This window comes from Spermophilus citellus (assembly GCF_964194105.1).
Source record: "Spermophilus citellus genome assembly, chromosome: 3".
NCBI lineage: Eukaryota > Metazoa > Chordata > Mammalia > Rodentia > Sciuridae > Spermophilus > Spermophilus citellus.
Genome location: NC_138184.1, coordinates 141,690,670 through 141,712,169, shown reverse-complemented (window position 1 = coordinate 141,712,169; position 21,500 = coordinate 141,690,670). Strand labels below are relative to the sequence as shown.

The 21,500-nt window shown below is 52.0% G+C and overlaps 1 protein-coding gene across 4 annotated transcripts in view; it reads right to left on the bottom strand.

The window, feature by feature from the left end:
• Window positions 1-4,134: 4,134 nt before the first annotated feature.
• Window positions 4,135-21,500, bottom strand: part of CRHR2 (corticotropin releasing hormone receptor 2) — a 50,690-nt gene continuing 33,324 nt past the window's right edge. For 2 of the 4 annotated variants that reach the window (XM_081288012.1, XM_081288014.1), the window contains 9 exons: window positions 20,402-20,508; window positions 19,924-20,041; window positions 18,169-18,322; window positions 17,468-17,528; window positions 14,607-14,679; window positions 8,208-8,293; window positions 7,860-7,995; window positions 7,400-7,441; window positions 4,135-5,680 (listed from right to left, as the gene is read on the bottom strand). In XM_081288012.1, coding sequence (XP_081144138.1) covers window positions 5,540-5,680; window positions 7,400-7,441; window positions 7,860-7,995; window positions 8,208-8,293; window positions 14,607-14,679; window positions 17,468-17,528; window positions 18,169-18,322; window positions 19,924-20,041; window positions 20,402-20,508 — 918 coding nt within the window. In that variant the 3' untranslated portion in view covers window positions 4,135-5,539. Of the gene's footprint in view, window positions 5,681-7,399; window positions 7,442-7,859; window positions 7,996-8,207; window positions 8,294-14,606; window positions 14,680-17,467; window positions 17,529-18,168; window positions 18,323-19,923; window positions 20,042-20,401; window positions 20,512-21,500 lie in introns of all 4 variants that reach the window. The other 2 variants (XM_081288011.1, XM_081288013.1) reach the window with 1 other exon arrangement.

The window sequence follows — 21,500 nt, the reverse complement described above, 5'->3', positions numbered from 1 at the left end:
GTGGTGTCTTAGGGACAGAGCCTGGAAACCCTACTAGGCATATTGATGAGTAAATTTACATGTTTTAAACATGTCTCCTCCTCTCCTGCTACCCTTAGATGTTTCCAAAAAGGTCTCACCTTCACATTCTGCAGTACACAAGCGTGGGTGTATAATGTAGTGGGAAGAAGAGACAGGGCTGGTGTCCTTGTGTGCTGCCTCCCACACAGATGGCAATCGGAACTGGCGAAGGGCTTGGGAAGCTTGCAGAGTACTAGTTGCCACTGAGCCTGGAAAGACCAACTTCCAAAACCTGTAGCCACCACCACCGTGTTGGCTGCAAGGCAGGTCCAGCAGCCCCCTCAGGAGGCTCTGTGGCTGGAGGGGTCTGGCTTCTTTAGTTCTCTCCTGCACTCCTTCCCCTCAGCCACCAGTTCCACCACGGCATACCTCTTAACCACAGGACTCTCCTGTGGCTGGCTGAAATGTCACTCAAGGACATGATTCTCCCCAGTGCCTCAGGGACCTGCAGCTGCTCTCAGGTGCCCCATGACATGTGAATGGATGGCCTGAGCATGCCCTTCACCAGTCCCTGCACCTGTCCCTCCTGGGATAGCCCCTCCAGCACCTCCTTGCACCTGCTCTCCACCTGCCTGAGGGCCCTGAAGATGCTCAAGATGCAAGAGCAGTCTGTGTGGTGTCCAGGAGCCCCAGGGCCTGGGAGGTAAGTGGTGGGAAGTGGGAGGGCAGTGGAGGGCAGTACAGGCTGTTGTGCCCAGGAGCCCCATCTGGCTTAGCCGCCTTGGGTGTGGGCCAGGCAACCCAGACAAAGCAGAGGTCCAAGGAAAGGTGCAGGCTGCTGTCTGCCTGCACTGTGTCATGTGGAAGTGGACACCAGAGACCCACCCAGTAAGAGCAGAGGCCCAGGTCTCTTTCCTGTTTTCACTTCGTGCTGGTTTCTGAGCCATTTCTTCCCAAGGTTTTTGAGTGTCTTGAAAGAGTGACCTGCCCTATGTCCATCATTTCCATTGCTGGACCACATGGGTGCCAAATTAATGGACAGTGAATGACAGATGGCCGTGTGTCCATCTGTCTTGGAGTTGATTTGCATGTTTCTGGGAGTCTCCATGCTTTCATTTCATGCACACAACTCACAGTCACCTGGGCCTCCCTCTGCAGCCGCAGGAGTGTTTGCCTCCACACCAGAGAGCTGTGTGTGTCCATCTCTATGCAGCCTGCATGTTGGGGTCACTTTCTGTCAATGTCTTGGATCCATCTTACATCCATCTTCTCTGATGCTGGCCAGCCATCCTCCATAGAGAACCAGGGCTCTTCTGGCCTAAAGTAGCACCTCCTTCATGGACCCTCCAGGCTCACCTTCCAGTTCTGGCCCCACAGATGCTCATCACTCACCACTCCTGAAGCCATATCTGTGATTTAGTGGCTAACCCAGCAGACACTTTTTGGCCCCACTTTGATGATTGGGGCTGGGGTCAGGGCTCTGTGTGTGTCACTGGGCATGGGACTCGGCTGGAGTGAGGAAGCCCCTCATGAATGCAAGTCTTCCCCAGCTTCCTAAACCTGGGTGTGTGGAAGGGTTAACCAAGGAGTCCAAGGGCCCTCAGGGTCTGGTTGCTGGAAGTTCCTTGCTACAAAGGAGCGTCTGCTAATGAGGCTACTTTCCAGGAAGGCCATTCAGCAAGTGACTGCCAGCTCTGAAGCAGACACTAATGAGAACTGGCGTGGCTGCAAGGAGCAGACCCCTAATGAGGATAACCAGTGGAGACCCAGTGAGATGGCCTAATGGCTCCCATGAATGTCAAAGGCAGAGCTCTGTGGGGGCCGTGACCAGGAGTCCAGGTAACAAGGGGGTGCCGTTCTAGGGTGGAATCTCTACCCAACCAGAAAGAGCGCAGGACAGAAACTGCTAGAAAAAGTCTGGAAAATTTAATGCTCTTCATGGTGATGGACTGGGCAGGTCTAGCCTCCTAGCAGAGATCACGACAGGAGGGATAACAAGCCAATGACTGTGTTGAGGAGCACTGATGAGTGACAGGGGATTGGCACTGAGGCTGACAGTGTCTACTCTGATGAGCATCCAGCTCAGTCTCTTCTTCTGAACAGAGCTTTCCAAGCAGCCTTTTGGGCTGAACCATTTGCACCTCTTTTCAAGAGCATCTGTGATGCTAATAGATGTGGTCATCGCTGCACCTCAGGCGAGTCGGGGAGTCTGTCCAAGAGGTGCTTGAGCTCTGTGTCCTGAGAAAGCAAGGTGGGTACCCTAGCTGCCTCTCCCACCTGACAAGAGAAGCAGGGCTTGTGCCCAGCCTGTCTTACATTAAAACCCTTCACCAGTTGCCCCCAGCCAACACAACCTGAGACACCAGGGTGCGTGGTGAGACACTGAAAGAGCCGGGACCAGGGAAACAAAGGCCACTGTAAGCCTGATCATTTCATGTTTTTTTTTTTTTTCAGTCAAATGTAAAAAGGACTTAAGTGGTCAACTGACAGATCATTTTTGCTGACAAGCTGACATGCAATTGGGGCACACATCTCAGAAAGATTATAGAAAATTGAGTGGCATTGCTATAGTGTCTGCTTATTTATTTGAAAAGCCTCCTCAGCACACATAGCTAGCAAAAATGAAAAACAGAAAAAAAATTTATCTTGAGTTCTAATTCATTCTTGCAGTAAAATTATCCATAGAATCATGAGCAATTGAACTATGGATTTCATTAAGGTGTGTTTTCAATAAATGTTTCTTTTTAGGCTTAACAGTTACTTATAAAAATGTTCAGTAATGTTGCCCTAATCAATTGTTAGTACATTTTATATATACAAAAAAAGTTGTAATAGTTATTCTAGAATACTTTCAAAAACAGAACATTTGATCACAGGAGATTAAGTACTTTATCTTCAATTCAAAAACATATTTTGTGGCAGATAAGTTTGAGAATGTGAGCTACAAGACTTTCGATCATCTGGGAGCAATGGTACAGCCCATAATCCCCCCTGCCTGGGAGGCTAAGGCAGGAGGATCAGAAGTTCCAGGCCAGCCTGGGCATCTTAACAAGACCCTGTCTCAAAATAAAATTTAAAATAATAATGAAAGGAAGGAACAAAAGAAAGAAAGAAGTAAAGAAAAGAAGGAATGAAGAAGGATGAAAGAAGGGCTTCAAAATGTAGCTCGATGGCAGAGTCCTTGCCTAGCATGTATGAGTAATGAAAAAAGAAACGAATATTATCCCAGCAGCTCAGGAGGCGGAGGCAGGAGGATCAAGAGTTCAAAGCCAGCCTCAGCAACTTAGTGAGGCCCTAAGCAACTTAGTGAGACGCTGTCTGTAAAACATAGGCTGGAGATGTGGCTCAGTGGTTAGCAATACTTTCAACCATGAAAGTATTGTATCACTATAAAATTCTGTAGGAGCAGTAGGATGAAGATGTGAGATATAGAAGAAATAATGCAGGCTGGGTGGTGGCTCAGTGGTAGAGCGCTTGCCTAGCATATGTGAGGCACTGGGTTTGAACCTCAGCACCACATAAAAATAAATAAATAAATCAGGGAGGGCTGGGGCTATAGCTCAGTGGCAGAGCGCTTGCCTAGCACATGTGCAGCACTGAGTTCGATCCTCAGCACCACATATAAATAAACAAAATAAAGGTATGCTGTTCATCTACAACCATAAAAAAAATTAAAAATAAAGGGGGGGGGAATAATGTAATTTTTGATCTTTTTTTGTGACACTGGGGATTGAACCCAGGGTCTCACATGCCCTGGGTAAATACTGTATCACTGGGCTACCTTCCCAGCCCTTTGTGACCTATCTCCCTTAGTCAACGAGTAGCCAGACTTACAGGGTTGTCACTGTCTCAGGCTGACATCTGTCGCCAGCCATCTGTCCCACTGCAGCCAACCAATTTCCACTTGTTAATGAAGAGCTGGTTCAACTTTCTTTTTTAATGACAGATGAGTTAAAGTTAGAGTTAACGATAGATGGGTGTTAAGTCACTGTGTTGTTAGGTTCCATTTATTGTATTATAAAGTGTTGTGGTAGTTTGATTTTAAAATGTAAATATTTACCAGATGCCAGAAATCACATCCTTTGGATGTTTGAAAACTTACTAAATGCCAAATTAAGAATGTACAAGATGGGATACATACTTTGTCAAAATTTATTTTTGTGGGGGTACCTAGAGCGAAAGTTCTTTCATACCAATGGCTCGGCAACTTTTCCCTCCCCTTGATGTCTGCCACCCTCCCAGAGTGGCCCAGGGATGGAGGCCAACCTGGAAACTGTCCTGTGGGCAGTCACTCATGGGGTCTGAGGGGCCGTGGCCACCCTTCCTTGTGGATTCCAGAACCCTTTCCCTTGGACTGGCCCTTCTGTGGTGGCCGAGTTGTGTACCTCCTCTATCTGAATTGGGGCTGGGGGACAGATGTCAGCTGGGAGAGTGACAGGGAAGGATTGGACCTGTAGGCACTTTGACCATGAAGACACGACTCCTACCACAGGTCAGAGAGGCAGGACTACTTGGGCCAGGGCCAGCATCTCCACTACTGAGGGTGGGCATGGCTGTGCCCTGCAGACTCAGCCCCCATCCTTGACCACACCACCTCTCCCATGCCTTCTCACTTGACCTGAAGGAGGCCATTTTCACAGAGTCACGGTTTATTTCACAGAGAGTAGAGATGTTGTATCGGGGGAGGCTGAAGCCCAGTCTGAGAAGGGGCTGGGGGATTAGTTCCAACCACCAAAGACACAACTTTGGTTTTGACTTTCTCCACCCTGCTCTTTTCCTCCCGCCTCCTACACTCCTGCTCCCCATTCTGTCCTCCACTGTGTGTCTGGTTGGCCTTCGCGCGTGGCTGCCCTGGTTGCCTATCCCTCTCACCTGCCCCTCCACCCCCAGCAATGAGATGAGAAAAGGTCTCTCCAGGGGGGACATCAGGCTCAGAAGCTTCCTGAAGCCCCAGGGGCAGGGCGGCTGGGGAGGGAGTAGATGACAGCACACAGGGGCAGGGCACAGGGGAGGCTTCCCTAGATGACAGCCCCTGGGATGGGGCCAGCTGAATTGATCTTTAACTCCTCTGACAGCAGAGGGCGCCCCTGAGTGTGGCGGTGGAAGGTGGTGAGCAGAGGCAGCCCATCAACCGGCTGCGGGTACCATGAGTGGGGTAACCAGCTGTGTGACTTGGGTGCAGACCCTTGCCTTCTCTGAGCCTCAGTTTCTTCATCTGTGAATGGAGCTATAGTGCGGATCCAGCAAGAGAGGCTGCGGTGGGCAAATGTTGAATGACATCTGACCCGCTCTTCTCAGGGGGGTGGATCCCTCTTCTCCCTCCTGCGGGAGGCTTGTGGCTTCCATGGCCCTGGTCCTTTAGAGCCTCTTTCGCGGCTGCACCCTCTCTTTCCTGCCCGGCTGGAGGGCTGGCTTCTTCCCTCCCTTCTCCTATGCCACCAGTGCCTGCACGGCCAGAGGGTCCAGGGAAGAAGACAGAGGAGGGTGGGGAAGCTGCCTCGAGGGTGGAGGAGTGATGGACAGGTGGGTAACAGAGGGGTCACACGGCAGCTGTCTGCTTGATGCTGTGGAAGCTGATCCTTGTGGGTGACGTGGGGATGGACATGGCCCGGGCCACAGGCACTCGGAGAGAGTGATGGTCCTGCCAGCGGTGCCATCTCTTCCTCAGAGCTGAGCGCACCTGCAGGGAGGGGAGACTCAGTGGCCCACCAGGCTGCCATGTCCCCTGCCCCCTGCCCCCTTACAGAGCTGTTAAAGAGGGGGGCAAAACCGAGGTCCTTCCCTGACCCCATTGCCTCCTTGCTGCAGGCTCTCTCTGGGGACTCCCCTGTAACTCTCCTGGAGGAGCCTGATCCCCACACTTCCTTTGTTCCACGTTACCCTTCTGAAGTGTCCAGTTTCCTTTGGACACTCTGCCACCCCACACTCCTACTCCCCACACTCCTGCTCCCTGGTGACTGGAGGGGCTGGGGCTGGGGCTCAGTGGTAGAGCGCTTGCCTAGCATTGTGAGGCACTGGGTTCACTCCTCAGCAACGCATAAAAATAAATACATAAAATAAAGGTATTGTGTTCATCTATAACTAAAAAAAAAAAAAAAAGAGAGCAACCAGAGGCTTTGTAGATCAGCCCCTTCAGCCCCCTGGGGCTCTATTCCCTCAGGCCTGGGAGGTGACCCTAGTGCACAAGTCCCTGGCTCCCTCCTCCTTAGGAAGGACTGTCACCCCCTCCTTTGCAGCCCTCACCTTCCCTGTGCAGCACAAACTGCCCAAAACAGAAAGAGAACACCTCCATCACCTCCATTTATTTTTAAGCCTGTTCTTGTTTGTACTGTAAGGGAAGAATTCTGTCAAATGGATCATCTCTTGCATTCTCGTCCAGCACGTGGCTGGAACAGAATCAATGTTACATAAATATCCATTGTTATGTGGGCACCGTGCCACACGCTTGAAATCCTAGAGATTCAGGAGGCTGAGACAGGAGGAGGCTCTTCAGTTTAAGGCTGGCCTCAGAAATTTAGTGAGACCCTGTCTCAAAAAAAAAAAAAAAAAAAAAAAAAAGGGTGGGGCTGTAACTCAGTGGTAGAGTGCCCCTGAGTTCAATCTAGTACCAACAAACAAAAACGTCAGTTGCTTGCTTCAGCAGCTCCTATCCCCCAGCCCTCCGGACTGTAGAGCCAGAGTGGTCTCTGGCCTGGAGCTGGGTTTCTAGCCTTCATTGCAGCAGCTCTGCATCCAGGCCCATCTTTAATGGACAGGCACAGCCTACATAGGTGCCCATCATTCACTGCAGTTGCAGGCCACATGGCCTCAGGAGGGCGCTTGTGTCCATCTGGGGTATTTGGAAGCTCTCAGGCCTTAGAGTGTGTCTGCAAATCCTCACCCACCACTGCCTGGGATTGCATCTCCCTGGTGACTCACTTGGATTTTGGGTCTCCTTAGCTAGCCAGGTTTTACCTGCTGCCAGGCACCCCCAGAGTCTACCCAGGTCATGTGTTCTTTTCTGTGGAGGGTGGAGGTTATGTGCTGGTCTCTTTTCATCTGAGTCCATAAAGAAGTGATTGCATAGCAAAGCCTCACCTCTTTCTGGAAGCTTCCTGTCACCACCTTTGCTTTGGCATCGGTCTCCCATGAAACCCTGAAGCCTGGGCTCCCTACTCACCTGGCTCCCCAAGGGCATGCATGGGGCCCTGGCATGCTATTCTGGTCTGCATAGTTGACCCTCTAAACTGGCTGCAGGCCCTACAGGAGGAGTCCCTTTCCCCTCCTTCCTCCAGGGCAGAACCGAGCAGAGCCAAGGACCAGGCCTTCCTAAAAGGCTGGGCAGCTTGACTGAAAACACCCCAAAGTGGAGTCTGAGGACCCCGAGAGCCCAGGCTACCCAGAGGGTCCCACTTCGTACCTCTCCATTGAAGAAGCAGTAGAAGACAGACACGAAGAAACCCTAGGAAGGAAGGCGGGAGTGGTCAGGACCTGGCGAAGAGGCACTCTGCCTGGAGGGTGGGGTGGGGGACAGGTTGGGGGGGCACCGACCCAGGACCCCAGGGGACAGAGCTGGAGGGGCTGCAGCCCTCCAGGTACAGTATACCAGGTCCAGGCTGAGTGAGGGGTGCTCTCTGGCCCAGAGCTGGGTTTCTAGCCTCCTCAACATTTTGTGGCCCGTCCCAGGGTGTCAGGGTTGGAGCCACCCTGAATCCTCAGAGGAAGTGCTGGGATGCCTGAGCCCTGAGGCAGGGATAATGAGTAAGGCCAGGACTCAGGTCCAAGCTGGCGCCTGGGGCCAGGCTGGTTCTGAGTGTGTGCGCCAATCCCTGTCTCTGAGCATCCAGGTCAGGAGAGCTCTCTGCGGCTGGGATGCCCACCTGGAAGGACTGCAGGAAGGAGTTGAAGTAGATGAACACAATCTGTGACAGGTCGTCCTCACCAGGATTGACGAAGAAAAGCATGTAGGTGATGCCCAGCAGAGGCAAGAGGACCAGGGTGGCCTTCACTGCCTTCCTGGGGGTGAGAGGGTGATGAGAGTCCTGAGTCCGCGCTGTAGGCAGGACCCCACTCAGGCAGAAGATGGGACCGCTCTGCCCGTGCTGCTTCTGGGAGACTGGGCAACTCCCTGGGTGAGCACAGAGGGCTCTGCATGGAGCAGGGGGATGGCCCAGATGACCTCCTCATTTCCCCCCTGCCAGGGTCAAGACACCCAGATATTCACATACCTGTACTGAATCGTCTCTGATGTGGTAGAGGCTCGTAATTTTGTCATTAGGATTCTGACAATGTTGAACAAAAATACAAAATTGATCTGGAAGGAAGATGGCAGAGAGGGAGAAACAAAGGACCCTGAGTGGGGGCTGAGCTGAGAGGCTCCATCTCCCCCTGGCACCTGCTGAACCCCTGCCTCCTCCCAGGCACACACCCCTGTAGCCCAGCACCTGCCCAGGTCCCGTAGCCTTTGCTTCTCCCTGGACAGGACATGGAGCAGCCTCATGGGCCTGTTCTTTGCCCCCAGCCCCAAGGGAGGAGCATCTAAAGGTGGTGAGCCAGAGAACAGCAGCTGCTCCTCTGGGGACACTTCAGAAAGCTCCCAGCTCCTGCCCCACTCAGGAACCCCACAACAGTCAGGCCTTGCAGTCTGCTTCAGTCCTTGCCTCTCTTGGCCACAGGGTCCCCACTTGTTGACTGGGGGTCTCTGAGTCCCTTGCACTGTCACTGTTCCAGGCTGGCCTGAAGTCTTATCAGCCCTCCTGGGCGGGGGTGCACTGGCTGGATGAAGCGATTCGTAACTCTGTGGCCCAGTGGAGGACTGATCTGTCACCACCCTGCACCCTGATCTGCAGAGCCTTCTTGGCATCCCCAGGTGAGGAAGATGAATGAGCTGCCCGGCAGACTCCCAGGCTTCTGGAAGGGCCTCATTCATCTTCATTTTTAGCCCTCCCTCAGCATCAGAGCTACCCCAACCTCTGGCTCCAACTGGCCCACTGGGCTCCTGAGTCAGCTTCCTGCCACGTGAGTCTCCTGTTGGCTGCTCCCTGGGGCTGTGTACTGTCCCTCTGTGTGTTCTGCTGTGGGTGAATAGGTCTGTTCGCTGTGTGCTTGTGTGTGTTTGTCTCAGAGTGTGCCTGTGTATGTGGGGACACGGGTGCCCCCGTGTTTCTCTTCATCTGACTCCAGGTGCAAGCAGGTAGGAACAAGTGTGAGCAGCCCCAACCTTGGACCCTTCAGAAAATGCTCCCAGGCCAGAGGGAGATGCATATCAGCCCCACCCGCCACGTGTGTGCAGAGTCTCCATCAGGACCATCCATTGCTTCTTGGGCTGGGTCCTTCTAATCTCCTTAGAGTTCAGATCCCATTGGTGGTCATGGGAAGACACCATGGGACTGTTAACTCTGTGGCCTCAAAGTGTCCCCTAAGTTGGAGGGTGGCTCAGGGACAGGAGGGCTAGACCTTCCCTCAGTCCTGGCCAGCTGTTCTCATATCAGTGTGTGGCCTGGTGAGCCCTGGGGAAGGGATCTTGGGGAGGCCTTCCACGAAGGTGCCCATGGCCGGCTGCCTGCTTTTGCTTAAGGAGCACCTAACTTCCAGCTCCTAGGTTTCTGACCCATTCCCTTGGATAATGGGGCATATGTCACCTTAACAGACAGGTCATTCCTATGTGATACAAAGAAGTTGTTCTTTTATGATTCTTCCTGACTTCTCTAGAATAGACTGTTGGAATCAAAATATATTCTCATTTTTATCGCATTTCCTTGCATTAAATAGTATTGGACTCACTAACTTAATTATCCATACACTCTGGACCATCCATCTGTTCATTCGTCTGTCTATCCAGTCATTTAGTCAACAAGTGGTCACTGAGTACCTCTTGCCTACAGGGTCCTATTCCTTGTACTGAGGCAAGGGCAGGGCAGGGGTCTAGTGTGGAGCCTCTGGGAGGCAGGACCTGGCCCCTCCTCGCGCTAGGCAGGCAGTCAGTGAAGCTGGCCCCAGCCCTTCTCACCCAGGTATATGCAACCTGAGTCCTTCTTTCCTCATGAGCTCGTTCCTCAGCCTCCCCCTTTGCAATATCTGCATCAGCCTTCTTCCCTCTCTAGGAAGCCCTCTGACCCCAGCCCCTGCCCAGCTCTCTTGATATCCATTTTTGGACGCCATCTTGCCCTACCTCCACCCCAAAAGAAAACTATTCTAGCTCTTCAGTGAGCACCAACAATTGCATCCTAACTTTGTTTAGCTTGGATCCAGTATGATTTGATCATGATTTAATTCAGTAAACCAACCCACCACCTGCCAGGTTCTGTGCTGGGCACCAGGAGGGAGAGAGAGGCATATCAGGAAGTAGATAGGTAGACATGGCTCCTGTGGCATCGGGCTTGTGGACTAGCTGGGGGTGGGAGAGGGTGGGGTGCATCTTTCCTAAAGGCTCTGAAAAGCCTGGAGAAGTGGCACAAGAGCTGAGAAGTGAAGGCAAGGCAGTGTTAGCCAGTGAAGGCGGGGAGAGCATTCCAGGAAGACAAGGCCAGGAGAGAGCAGCCCGGGGTGGGAGGGAGGAGCCAGGACCCTCAATGGCGGCCAGTGTGGCTGCAGATGCTGCTCTGCTGCAGTGGTCAAGAGACCAGCGCAGGAAGGGAGGTACCGTCTTTGGCAGTGAGTCCCTCCCTGGAGGGCCTCCTACCCAACATGCAGTGTTGGACCACAGCAGTAGCGGGATGCGGGTGAGACCAGCCACCAGAAGAAGCTTCCCCTGAGAAGCTCTGCTTTGCACAAACTGCCATCTATCCTGACTCTGCCTTGGTGGGTCAGCCCCGACTGGCACCTCTGTTGTCCCTGGGGGACCCACCTGTGCTCCCATGAGGCTCAGTGGGGGTGTGTGCTGGGCTTAGCAGTTGGTGTTGATCATCAGGCTGCCATGTGATCTGATTGGGGGTCTGGACATTTTAGTCCCTATCCTCCTGAGCCAGGACAGGCCTGCAGAGGCCTAGCACTCACTAATGTAGGCCTAACACCATTCAAGGTACTCTGCCAAGCACTGCATGACTATTCCTCAATGAGTAACTTTTATAGACAAGTACAATCATTAACTCCACAGATGCATGAACTGAGGTTCAGAAGGCTAAATAATTCAGCTCTGCCAAAGTACTAGCAGGGGATGCTGTCAGGATTTGAGCAGAGGCAATAGGCTTTGGTGGCCTTCTCCTTATACCTACGTCACCACAACAAAATGTAGGGCTAAACAGAAGGAACCAGAGACAAGGCGCTGGTATTGCCAGGCTCTGGGACAGGGAATTTCTAATAGGTCCCCACTACAGATCCGAGCTCAGGAAGGCCCTGGGGGTCATCGGCACAGGGTCTTGAACCCCTGGCTCAGGTGCTGGCAGGAGCTGAGGCAGAGCCCCAAGGGCAGCAGTAGGTGTCTGGAGCCCACTAGTCCTCACAGTGATCCTGTGTGGCAGGAACTAGCATGCCTGTGTTACAAGTGGGGATCTGAGGCACCAAGAAGAGATCCCTCCGGATCACATCACAACCTCCAGGGGTGCTCCTGCCCACCTACCACCACCAAGGGCAGATCCAGCTTACTGGTGTCTGAGCCACTGCTGGAAGGTGAAGGCACTGTCAAGTCACCATGCTTGCAGGAACCCCTCTTTGTTCTAAACCTCTGTGTGCAGAGGCAGGGAGGGAGGAAGGCAAAGAGGGAGAAGGAGGCAGAGAGATACATAGACCCGGTGCCTTGGCTCATCTGTCCTTATGTGGTTTCAGGCTCAATTCCTGCTGTCTTTAAACCCAGGTCAGGAGAGGAGGGCCCAGGGCTTGGGCAAGTCCTCTGCTTGATTCCGTCCTGGTCTCCTGACTTCCTGTGGCTCTGTACCACCTCTCAGGCCTCCCTGCTCACGCTTGCCAAGCTCACAGCTCCCTGTATCAGGCATTCACCAGGAACACACCTGTCTGCCCCCTGTGGCTCTGCAGAGCCTAGTGAATGATTGCAGGGAGTCCCTCAGGATGGAACTTGGAATGCCTCATTAGTCTAGTTCCCCGTCAATGTTATAGGCCTCAGGAGACTGGTCTTCATTGATGTCTCGAGTTTTGCCTTCCTATTGGAATTTTCTAAGCAGGTGGGACCTGGCTGATCCGTGGAGAAATCCCAAACAATCAACTTCCCTTCTCAGCAATTTGACTATGCCTGGGATCCAGGGTGTACACTGCAAAAATACCCGGGTGCTTGTTACAAATACAGATAGCCAGTGGCAGGCTGGACCTGGAGTCTGCATTTGGGACAGGGGCAGCAGGGGTGCAGGTGGGAAGTGAGCTGAGCTAGGAGCCATAAGCCACCATCCATGCAGAGTCCAGGCATCAACCAGAACGGACCAGTTGTACCACACACTGTAGAAGGCTAGCCTGGACTCTTGGTCACTTGCAGGGGTCAGTACCTAGTTTGAGGCTTTCTCTAGTGTCATAGGAGATATCTCAGAATGAAAACAGGATGGCCTGGAAATGTGGAGTTTTAGCCGGGCACAATGGCGCATGCCTGTAATCTCAATGGCTCTGGAGGCTGAGACAGGAGGATCATGAATTCAAAGCCAGCCTCAGCAACAGAGCGAGGCACTAAACAATTCAGTGAGACCCTGTCTGTAAATAAAATATGAAAAAGGACTGGGGATGTGGCTCAGTGCTTAAGTGCCCCTGTGTTCAATCTCTGGTACCAAAACAACAACAACAAAAAAGAAATGCGAGGTGGGGTGTTAATTTCCCAGGGGGAACCTCCATTGAATGAACACTGTTCCAATTTGCATTTATGTGTCCTTAGGCAAGTTGCTTAACCTCTCTGAGCTTCTGCTTCCTCATCTGTCCAGTCAGGATAAGCCACTGTCTTGAGAGTCAGCATGCATGGAATACTCATGGAAGGCTTTATGCCCTGGACTGACCTGATGAATGCCACATCCCTTTCCCATGACAACAACCAGCCAGAGTCAGGCTTCCTGCAAATCAACCACCCAATTCACTTCCCAGAATCCAGAAATAAATGAGTGTGTCTTAGCAGCAGAAATGTAGCCAGTGAAGAGGCAGGAATGCCAGGCATATCTCCAACCAAGAGACAGCAGGCAGGAGGTGCATGACAAGAGGAGAGACCTGCTCCAGCCGCACATAACTCTACCAGCTACGGGTGCGGACTTTGGGCAAATCATTCCACCTCTCTGTGATTTTGCCTATAAAATGGGGAGCCTAATTCCTACTTCTCTCCTGCATCAAGGATGTGAGGAATGGAGGTCGTGCAGACAGGGCTCAGCTTGGAACCTAGAAGCACCCATCGGTGCTAATAGCTGGGTCCAATAGCAAGGTGGGCAAGAAGCCACAGAAGGGGGCGTGTTCAGGGAGGCAGGGAGCTGGGTCTTGACACAGCTCACTTCCCTTTGCTTGTGTTTCCTTGTTACCTGGCCAATAGTCCTACAGCAGGGCGCTACCATTGGCCCCGGTCCAGACCAGCCTTTTCTTGGCTGGGTCCCAGTTCATAAAAAGTGCTATCTCTGCGCAATGGGTCCTCAGCAGCTGGCAGGGAGGGAACAGATCTTGTGGGGTTTCCATTCACACTGAGGGGTGAGTGACTCATCACTGCATCTGGGAGTCCAAGGACCATCCCCGCCCCCCACTTCTGACAAGGACTGGCTTCCGCCTCTGACGTGAGTGAAGCCCTGACGGTGGAATTTCAGGCAGTGGGTGAGAAAACTTCCTAGTCATCATCAGTTGACAGACATCAAGGACAATCCAAAGGAGGGGTCCAATGAATCCCGGAAGTCATAACAAGGAGGAGAGTAAGGAAATAGAGATAAACAGTAATTGTCTCCATGGTAGATAAAAGAAAGCCCCACTGGGCACCTGCTGTGTACGAGAGGAGGTTTGTGCTCTCTCGGGGTGCAGTGGCCCTTTAAGGAAGCCCGTACATACCGGAGCCTGAAATTACCGAGCCTGAAATAAGTCTTACGTAAATGCCAATTTCTTATGGGGCTTTTTTATATGTTTTTTTTTTAAATGTATGATATATAATGGGTCCTTTTTGCTGCAGCAGCCTCTGCTTAAACTCTATCTTAATTAAAGCTCGTTGTGGATTAAAGATGTGGTGGCAATTATACCTGAGATGCGAATACATTGGCAGAGGGCGGGGAGCTGGACAAGGAACAATTGCTCATTATGCTGCATTTGGGATCTGCTGCTCCATGTTGGGGTGGTGGGCGGCACCCCAGAGGGGGTGGCTGGGGGCAGAGAAGAATGCAGGTCTGGGCTGAACAGAAGCCGCACACCCTACTCTTGCCCCCAGCTGCCTGCTCACCCGGCTGTCTCAGCATTGTACCTGGCAAGGGGAAGTCAGATGGGGGGAAGGTACTAGAACTCCACCAACCAGTCCCCACCTCCACCCAGAGAAAGAGCTTGAGGTCCAGAGAGGAGCAGAGGGCTCCCCAGAGCCTGAAGAAGGGAGAATTGGGTGGTTCTGGGAAGTGCCATGGTGCGTAGCAGGTACAGGGTTGCCAGGGGCTGCCCAGGTGACATCTTTCCATGCATTTCTGCTTGAGTGGATCCTCTGCTGCCCTCCCAGTGCCCCAGCCCCATCCCAGTTCCCACTGAGGACCTACCAGGAGCACGAGGATGATGGGGCCCTGGTAGATGTAGTCCACCAGGTCGCCAGGCTCCTTGCCAAACCAGCACCTGCAAAGATGGGGTGGCTGTGGATGGCCTGCTGAGCTGGGCCAGAGGGACCACTCCCAACTTGGAACCAGCTCATCTTCCAGCTTGACCCTTCCTGAGCCCCATCTTCAGGGCTGCTCTTTCCCAGAAAGCCTTGGTGGACAGCCCCAGCCCACTGACCACCCTGGCCCAGAGCTGTCTTTTCCTCCATGGGGTGGGTCTGATCTTCCCAGCCAGACCAAGGGAAAGTCTCCTCCTCAGTCCCCCACTCCATTGCAGACAGCGGGACACAGGGCTGGGCATGCAGGAGCACGGGAATGGGGAGCTGGGCTCCCCTCAGTGGCCTAGGACCTATCTGCCCTGTGCCACCTGTTCCCACATTGCTCAGAACCTGCTGCTCTGTGTCCAGACACTCAACTACACAAAGCAACAGATGTGGAGGTGGAGCCTCCTCCTGCCTGAGCTGGGTCTTTCAGGCTTTGAGCTGAGCCTTCCGTACCCAGTGGAAGGAGCCTGCTGCCTGGATGGCCTCACTGGCTGCCAAGGGCTTGGTTTGTTCTCCAGGGATGCTGGGTCAGGGAGAGGCTTGAGAGTCCAGAGGAAGGACTGGGCCAGTTCTCAATCTGGCACTGCCTCAGGGGGGGTCCATTGACTTTAGGAGACTATGTCTGTCACAACTTCAGAGGTTATCCTGTGTACACCAGCCTCAGACAGGAACCTCCCCCGCTGCCTGAATTTCAGGTCTCTTTTTGAACACCCCCTTTGACAGGAAGCTCACAACCTACCAAGTCAGACCTTCTAGTCTTGGGCATCTTTTACCTTTATGAGCCTTTCCTAATGTTAAGCTCCTGGAATTCCACCCATCCTTACCCCAACCCCTAAATACTCTCCAGCCCCTGAAATGCTATAGAGACCTGCACACAAAGATTGATGGTCCCCAGGGACCCCTCTCTCAGCTGTTGACAGCTAACTTCTTGGTTGTTCCTTGGCTGGCCTGTGGCAGAGCTATTATCTGGGCCATGGCTCAGTGTACCAAACTCTGATGCAGAGAAGACCCTAGGATGGGTCACTGCACTTAGGCAGAGACTGTGGTGTCAAAAAGCAAGCTCTTCTGAACACCTATGGAATGGAAGAAAATCTTTGCTAGCTACATTGATAGAAGGTTAATATCCAGAATACATAAAGAACTCAAAAAACATAAAAAAAACCCAATCAATAAATGGGAAAATGATCTAAACAGAAATTTCCCCAAAGAAGAAATGAAAATGGACAAGTATATGAAATAATATTTAACATCCTTAGCAATCAGGGAAATACAAATCAAACTACACTGGGATTTTATATCACCCCAGTTAGAATGGAAATCATCAAGAAAACAAATAATAATAATTGTAAATAAGGATGTGGAAGAAAGGTGCATTCACATATTGTTGGTGGGACTGAAAATTGGTATAACCATTTTGGAAAGCAGTGTGGAGATTTCATGAAAGACCAGCAGTGGAACCACCATGTGACCCAGCTATCCTGTTCCTTGGTATATATCCAAAAGAACTAAAATTCAGCATACTATAGCAATACATGCATCGCAATGTTGATAGCAGCACAACTCACAATAGCCAAGTTATGGAACCAGCTTAGGTGCCCATCATCAGACAAATGGATAAACGAAATGTGGTATAGATACACGGTAAAGTTTTACTTGGCCATAAATAAGAATGAAATTATGTCATGTAATGGATGGAACTGGAGACCATCATGCTAAGTGAAATAAGCCAGACTCAAAAAGTCCAGGTTCGAATGTTTTCTCTCATATGCAGAAGCTAGAGAGAAATAAAGAATTAAAAAGTGGGGGGTGGGGGGCTGGGGATGTGGCTCAAGCGGTAGCGCGCTCGCCTGGCATGCATGCGGCCCGGGTTCGATCCTCAGCACCACATACCAACAAAGATGTTGTGTCCGCCAAGAACTAAAAAATAAATATTAAAAAAAAAATTCTCTTTCTCTCTCTCTCTCCTCTCTCACTCTCTCTTTAAAAAAAAAAAAAGTGGGGGGTGGGATCCCATGAAAATAGAAGGGAGAACAGTGGAGTAGAGAAAGGGGATAGAGAGGGAACGAAGAGGGATGGAAGGGGAGAAACTGTGGAATGACATTGACTAAATTATGCTATGTACGTGAATGAATGTATCATAGTGAATTTTGTTTTTATGTGTAACTATAATGCACCAATTGAAAAAACAACAAGTAAACAGAAGGAAGAACAGTAGAGGAAATGAATGGGATCAGGAGAGACGAGAGAGAGGGGATTGAAATGGACCAAATTATGCTATAGGCATATGAATGCATCAAAATGAACCCCACTACTATAATGCACAAATAACAACATTAAAAAATCACACACACACACACAAATAAGAGTGAAATAAATACAATTTAAGATAAAACAAACAAACAAAAAAGCAAGCTCTTGGGGGACTCCATCAAATGCTCATTGATGCGGCCTTGGATAGAGAGCCTGGAGACCTCGGTCTCATCCACAGATTCTTGGCCAGATCTGCTACATCCAACTCTGAGGAAGAAGACATCTCTATGGCTGAAAGAGCCACACATATGGGGCACTTCAAGGAACCACAGCTCCTTATGGAATTCAACAAAGCTGCCTTGAAACCCACCAAGTAAGCATTCCTGGGAATGAGGATATTTCTTCCAGTCTCAGGACAACAGGAAAGAAAACCTGCCATGGCTACACCTTGGCCTGAGCCCCAGGCTGACCTGTGCTAACCCACAATCCAAATGGCCGGCCCATCCTACTTACTGTTCATTCTCATAGTAGAGTTTGCCAACTGCCCAGGCGATGATGATGGGGCAGGGGATGCCTGAAAGAAGGACAGACACATGCTGCAGGGGACACATAGATGGACAGGGACCCTCTTGTAGAATTCAGGGTAGGGGACCACAAGGTTCTGGGACTACATTTCTGTTTTCCCAACTGCAGGCCATCCATGGCCCAGGGATGCCCTATTCCTGGATTATCCCACCCTCTCTCTTCTCCAAGCAGGGAATGATGTGCTGTTGGAGATTTTGTGACAGGAAGGTACAACCATCTAGTTTCTCTCTCTCTTTTCCTTTTTTTCTTTGGAACTGGAAATTAAATCCAGGGGCGCTTTATTTGACTGAGATGCCCATAGGTTTGTTTTTTTTTTTTTTTTTTTTTTGAGACAGGATCTTGCTAAATTGCTAAGGTTGGCCTTGAACTTGAGATCCTCCTGCCTCAGCTTTCTGAGTAGCCTGGATTATAGGTGAGTGCTACTGGACCTGGCCAGTTTTTTTTTCTGAAGCCAGAGACAAGAGTCTTTGGACTGGTCACTCTGGACAAGGGACCAGGGCCAGGTGTGGACCATCTTTTGGAGGGACTCCTGGCTTTTTCCTCTGTACTACTGGACCAGGGTGAGGGGAGAGGACCTTGTCAACAGTGCCCCCTCCCCCATGGGGCCCTTCCACTCCTGGGAGCCTCACACCATCCGATGAAGAGGAAGAGCCACTTGCGCAGACGCTCAGTGGAGTAGGTCATGACAATGGCGGTGTGGAGGTAGCAGCCTTCTACAAACATCCAGAAGAAGTTGGTGACCACAAAGTAGTTGAAGATGGTGGTGATGCAACGGCACCAGACCTGTGCATGGGGCAGGGGTTGTCAGGGACTCCTGGGGCCCAGCAGGGCTGACCTTCCCAGGAAGGACAGTGAGGTGTGGGTCGCCCAAAGTGGGTGGATGGATGTGGCATCAAACCCCACTGAATCTCACTCCCAAAGGGTTAGCGCTTCCCCAACTCTTTCACCCTCCCGCTGAGACTGAGGGGCTGCTGGCAGCTGGAAGTTTGCTGGGGCCGCAACATCTAGCTGATTGGCTCCTCTGTGGTGATGTTCATTGGGCTGTTTCCCTGCCCTTCAGACTGCCAGCTGATGAGGGGCCACTCTCCCTGGTGCCCTTTAACAACTCCCCACTCCTTCTCAATGGCTCTTCTTAATAAAGGAAGAGGGGAGCTGGAAGGCTGGAACTGAACTGTGCTGTGTTTTCACTGTCACGTTCCGGGTCACCTTCAATTCAGAGCAAGTCAGGCTGGCTCTCGTGTAGGAATGGGATATAAAATTTCATTTGGAAAAAAAAAAAAAAGAAAACCAGTGAGAGAAGAGTCAAGGGAGTGGAGGGGGGAGCTGCAGCCTAGGAGGGTTTCTGCAGAGCCCGTGGCTTGGGAACTTCTGGACTTGGAACCATCGGCACTGGCTCTGGAGGGGGCAAGTCGCGTGCCTCCCTGAGCTGTAACTGACACTGCCTTAAGGGATGGTAAGAGGAAGTGAAGGGTGGCACAGACAGGCACCAAGGAGGAATGTTGTGGTTGAGTGTGGCTGCTGTTTTGATTTGCCTCCTTGGCAGAGGTGGATTTGTTCCTGTCCTTCTGAGCAAGGTGACCCCCACCCCCAGCACCTTGCTGTGCCTAGAGCCACAGAGTAGACCAAACAGAGCCAAGGTCTAGGCCACAGACCTCCAAGCCTGGCAGTCCCCACCTGGTCCTCTTTCCTGTTGACTCAACCCTAGGGCAACTCAGAGCCAAGGTTGGGACATGGAGAATGGTGGGGACAGCAGGCTGGGGTGTGAGCCAGCTCTGGGTCAGGGGAGCCCTGGGAGCACTCAGCTCCTCCCTGTCTGGCTCTGACACCCCTGGCTCCTGGATAACCCTCCTGTGCTGAGCAGCTAGCTGCTCTGTAGCTTTGCCCCGTGGTCTCAGCCCTGATCTTTGGCCCATGTCTGTCTCCTTCATTCTAGAAAATCCTGCTTTCTAGGTGGGAGGGTAAAGATTCTCTACTCCAACCCTGGCCTTTTCTGTAAGTGAAGGTTGTCTCACTGGTACTAAAGGCATCTGATTAAATTTGTTTGAACTTGACTCAGGGTGAGGTTAAGTTAAGGGTCAAACTGGGTGGTGTCTGTTGAGATTCAGGCCCTCCAAGGAAAAAGTGTGGAGAAGCCTCAAGGCTTCTCTCTCATGGGTGTGCTGAGGAGCTGTATTGGCCCCAGTCTAGTCTACAGTTTTACATTTGACCTGGACACAGTTGATACCCTGGCCTGGCAGCCCTGGCCCCTGCCTCCCTGGCCCTGGGGGACAGTGACTAGGGTGGAAGTGAGCTCATGTTCAGTTTTGCACCTGAGTATTGAGCAGAGAATGGACGTCCCCTAGAGCGGACCCCCAGCCCAGCCCCGGGTCTCCCCGAGCAGTGACCTCATTGCTTTCATGCACTTCGTGGTCGATGAGCTGTAGCAGGAACCACATGACATTTCGCAGGATAAAGGTGGTGATGAGGTTCCAGTGAATCACATTCCGTAGGCAGCGGATGCTCCTGTGGGAGGCCCCGGGCAGGGGTCAGCCAGCGTCAGCTGGGGTGAGTCCACCTGGGGTCAGAGCTCAGATGGGGCTGGGACCAGGGCTCAGTGGGGCTCAAGGGTCAGCTGAGACTGAAGTCACCCTAAGGCTAGGTAGAGACCAAGTCTGGAGTGGGGATAGGGTTACCCCAGGAGCCAATTCCCACCCATGGAGGCCCTAGTTGGGCCTGCTTGGCATCCCACAGGCCTGCTGATGGTCAGTGCCCAGCACCAGGTCCATCCCTCCTCTTTCAACTGGCTCTAAGGTCCTCAGAGCAGAGGTGAGATGTCCATGAAAGATGAAGAGGAAGAGAAGGCGGGTTGGGAGGCAGACTTACCTCAGAGCCAGGAAAAGCAGGAAGGCGGCCACCAGAGCTGCCACGGAGACACAGTGGCCCAGGTAGTTGACAACGAGAGCAATGCGGTAGTGCAGGTCATATTTCCTCTGCTGGACAGACAGACAGACACGGGAGACGGGGGCCATGAACATGTGGGGGTGGGCCTGGGTACTCCAGCCATGCCCATCCCTGTGTGTCTTGACCTTGGGGGCAGCAGACACTCCAAGTGTCACCACCATGCCTCAGTCTCCACAAGCTCACTCCTGTTGGTCTTGGTGGCTCTTGTTATAAATGGCTGTGGCCAGGCCTCCCAACATGAGGGTTTTTTTTTGGGGGGGGGCACATTTGGATATGGTCTATTCTGAGATATCCCAGAAACATATGTACAGATTAATAAAGAAAAATCTAGGCTCTATGATGCTACATCTAGGTTGAGTCTCGGCCGAACCCCCAGCTGGCTGAGCACCTGAGGGTGAGCTAGTTCATGTCTGGGCCTCAGTTCTGACATCTGTGCATTAGTGTCAACCTGCCTTCCTACCTCAGAAGCAGCGACCCATGGGGAGTCTGGAGATGCCTGGGGATGGGTTTGCCCTGGGTATAGCAAAGAGGGAGTGCAGCATCAACGGAGCATTAGACATTCAAACTGTCCGTCAGTCCGTTTGTTGTTATCGCCAGGTACTGGCAATTCTAAACAAAGCCAGTGGACTCCCTGCAGCCAGGGTGAGTCAAGGCCCCACCGTACCCCCACTTCCAGTCACCACTGACTCTTGGCCTGTAAGAATGAAGAGGTGAGGACAGAGGGCTGGCCTTATGACCCCCTGCCTGCCCCTCTGTGGCCTCACTTCCTCAGGGAGGCAAATGCTTCTGCCTCTGGAGTGGGACTTCATTTGGGGCAAAAGCTCCACCCCCACTGAGGGCTGTGTTGGGTGAGAGAGGAGAGGATGGCGCTGGGATCAGGAGGGGGGCACAGCTTGCTGGGGGTGTGGCTCAGTGGTAAAGTGCTTGCCTGTCACGTGGGGAGCCTGGGACCAATGGCAGCACTATAGTGACCACAGGGGGAAAACAAAAAAACAAAAAAACAAAAACTCTCTCTAGAGTG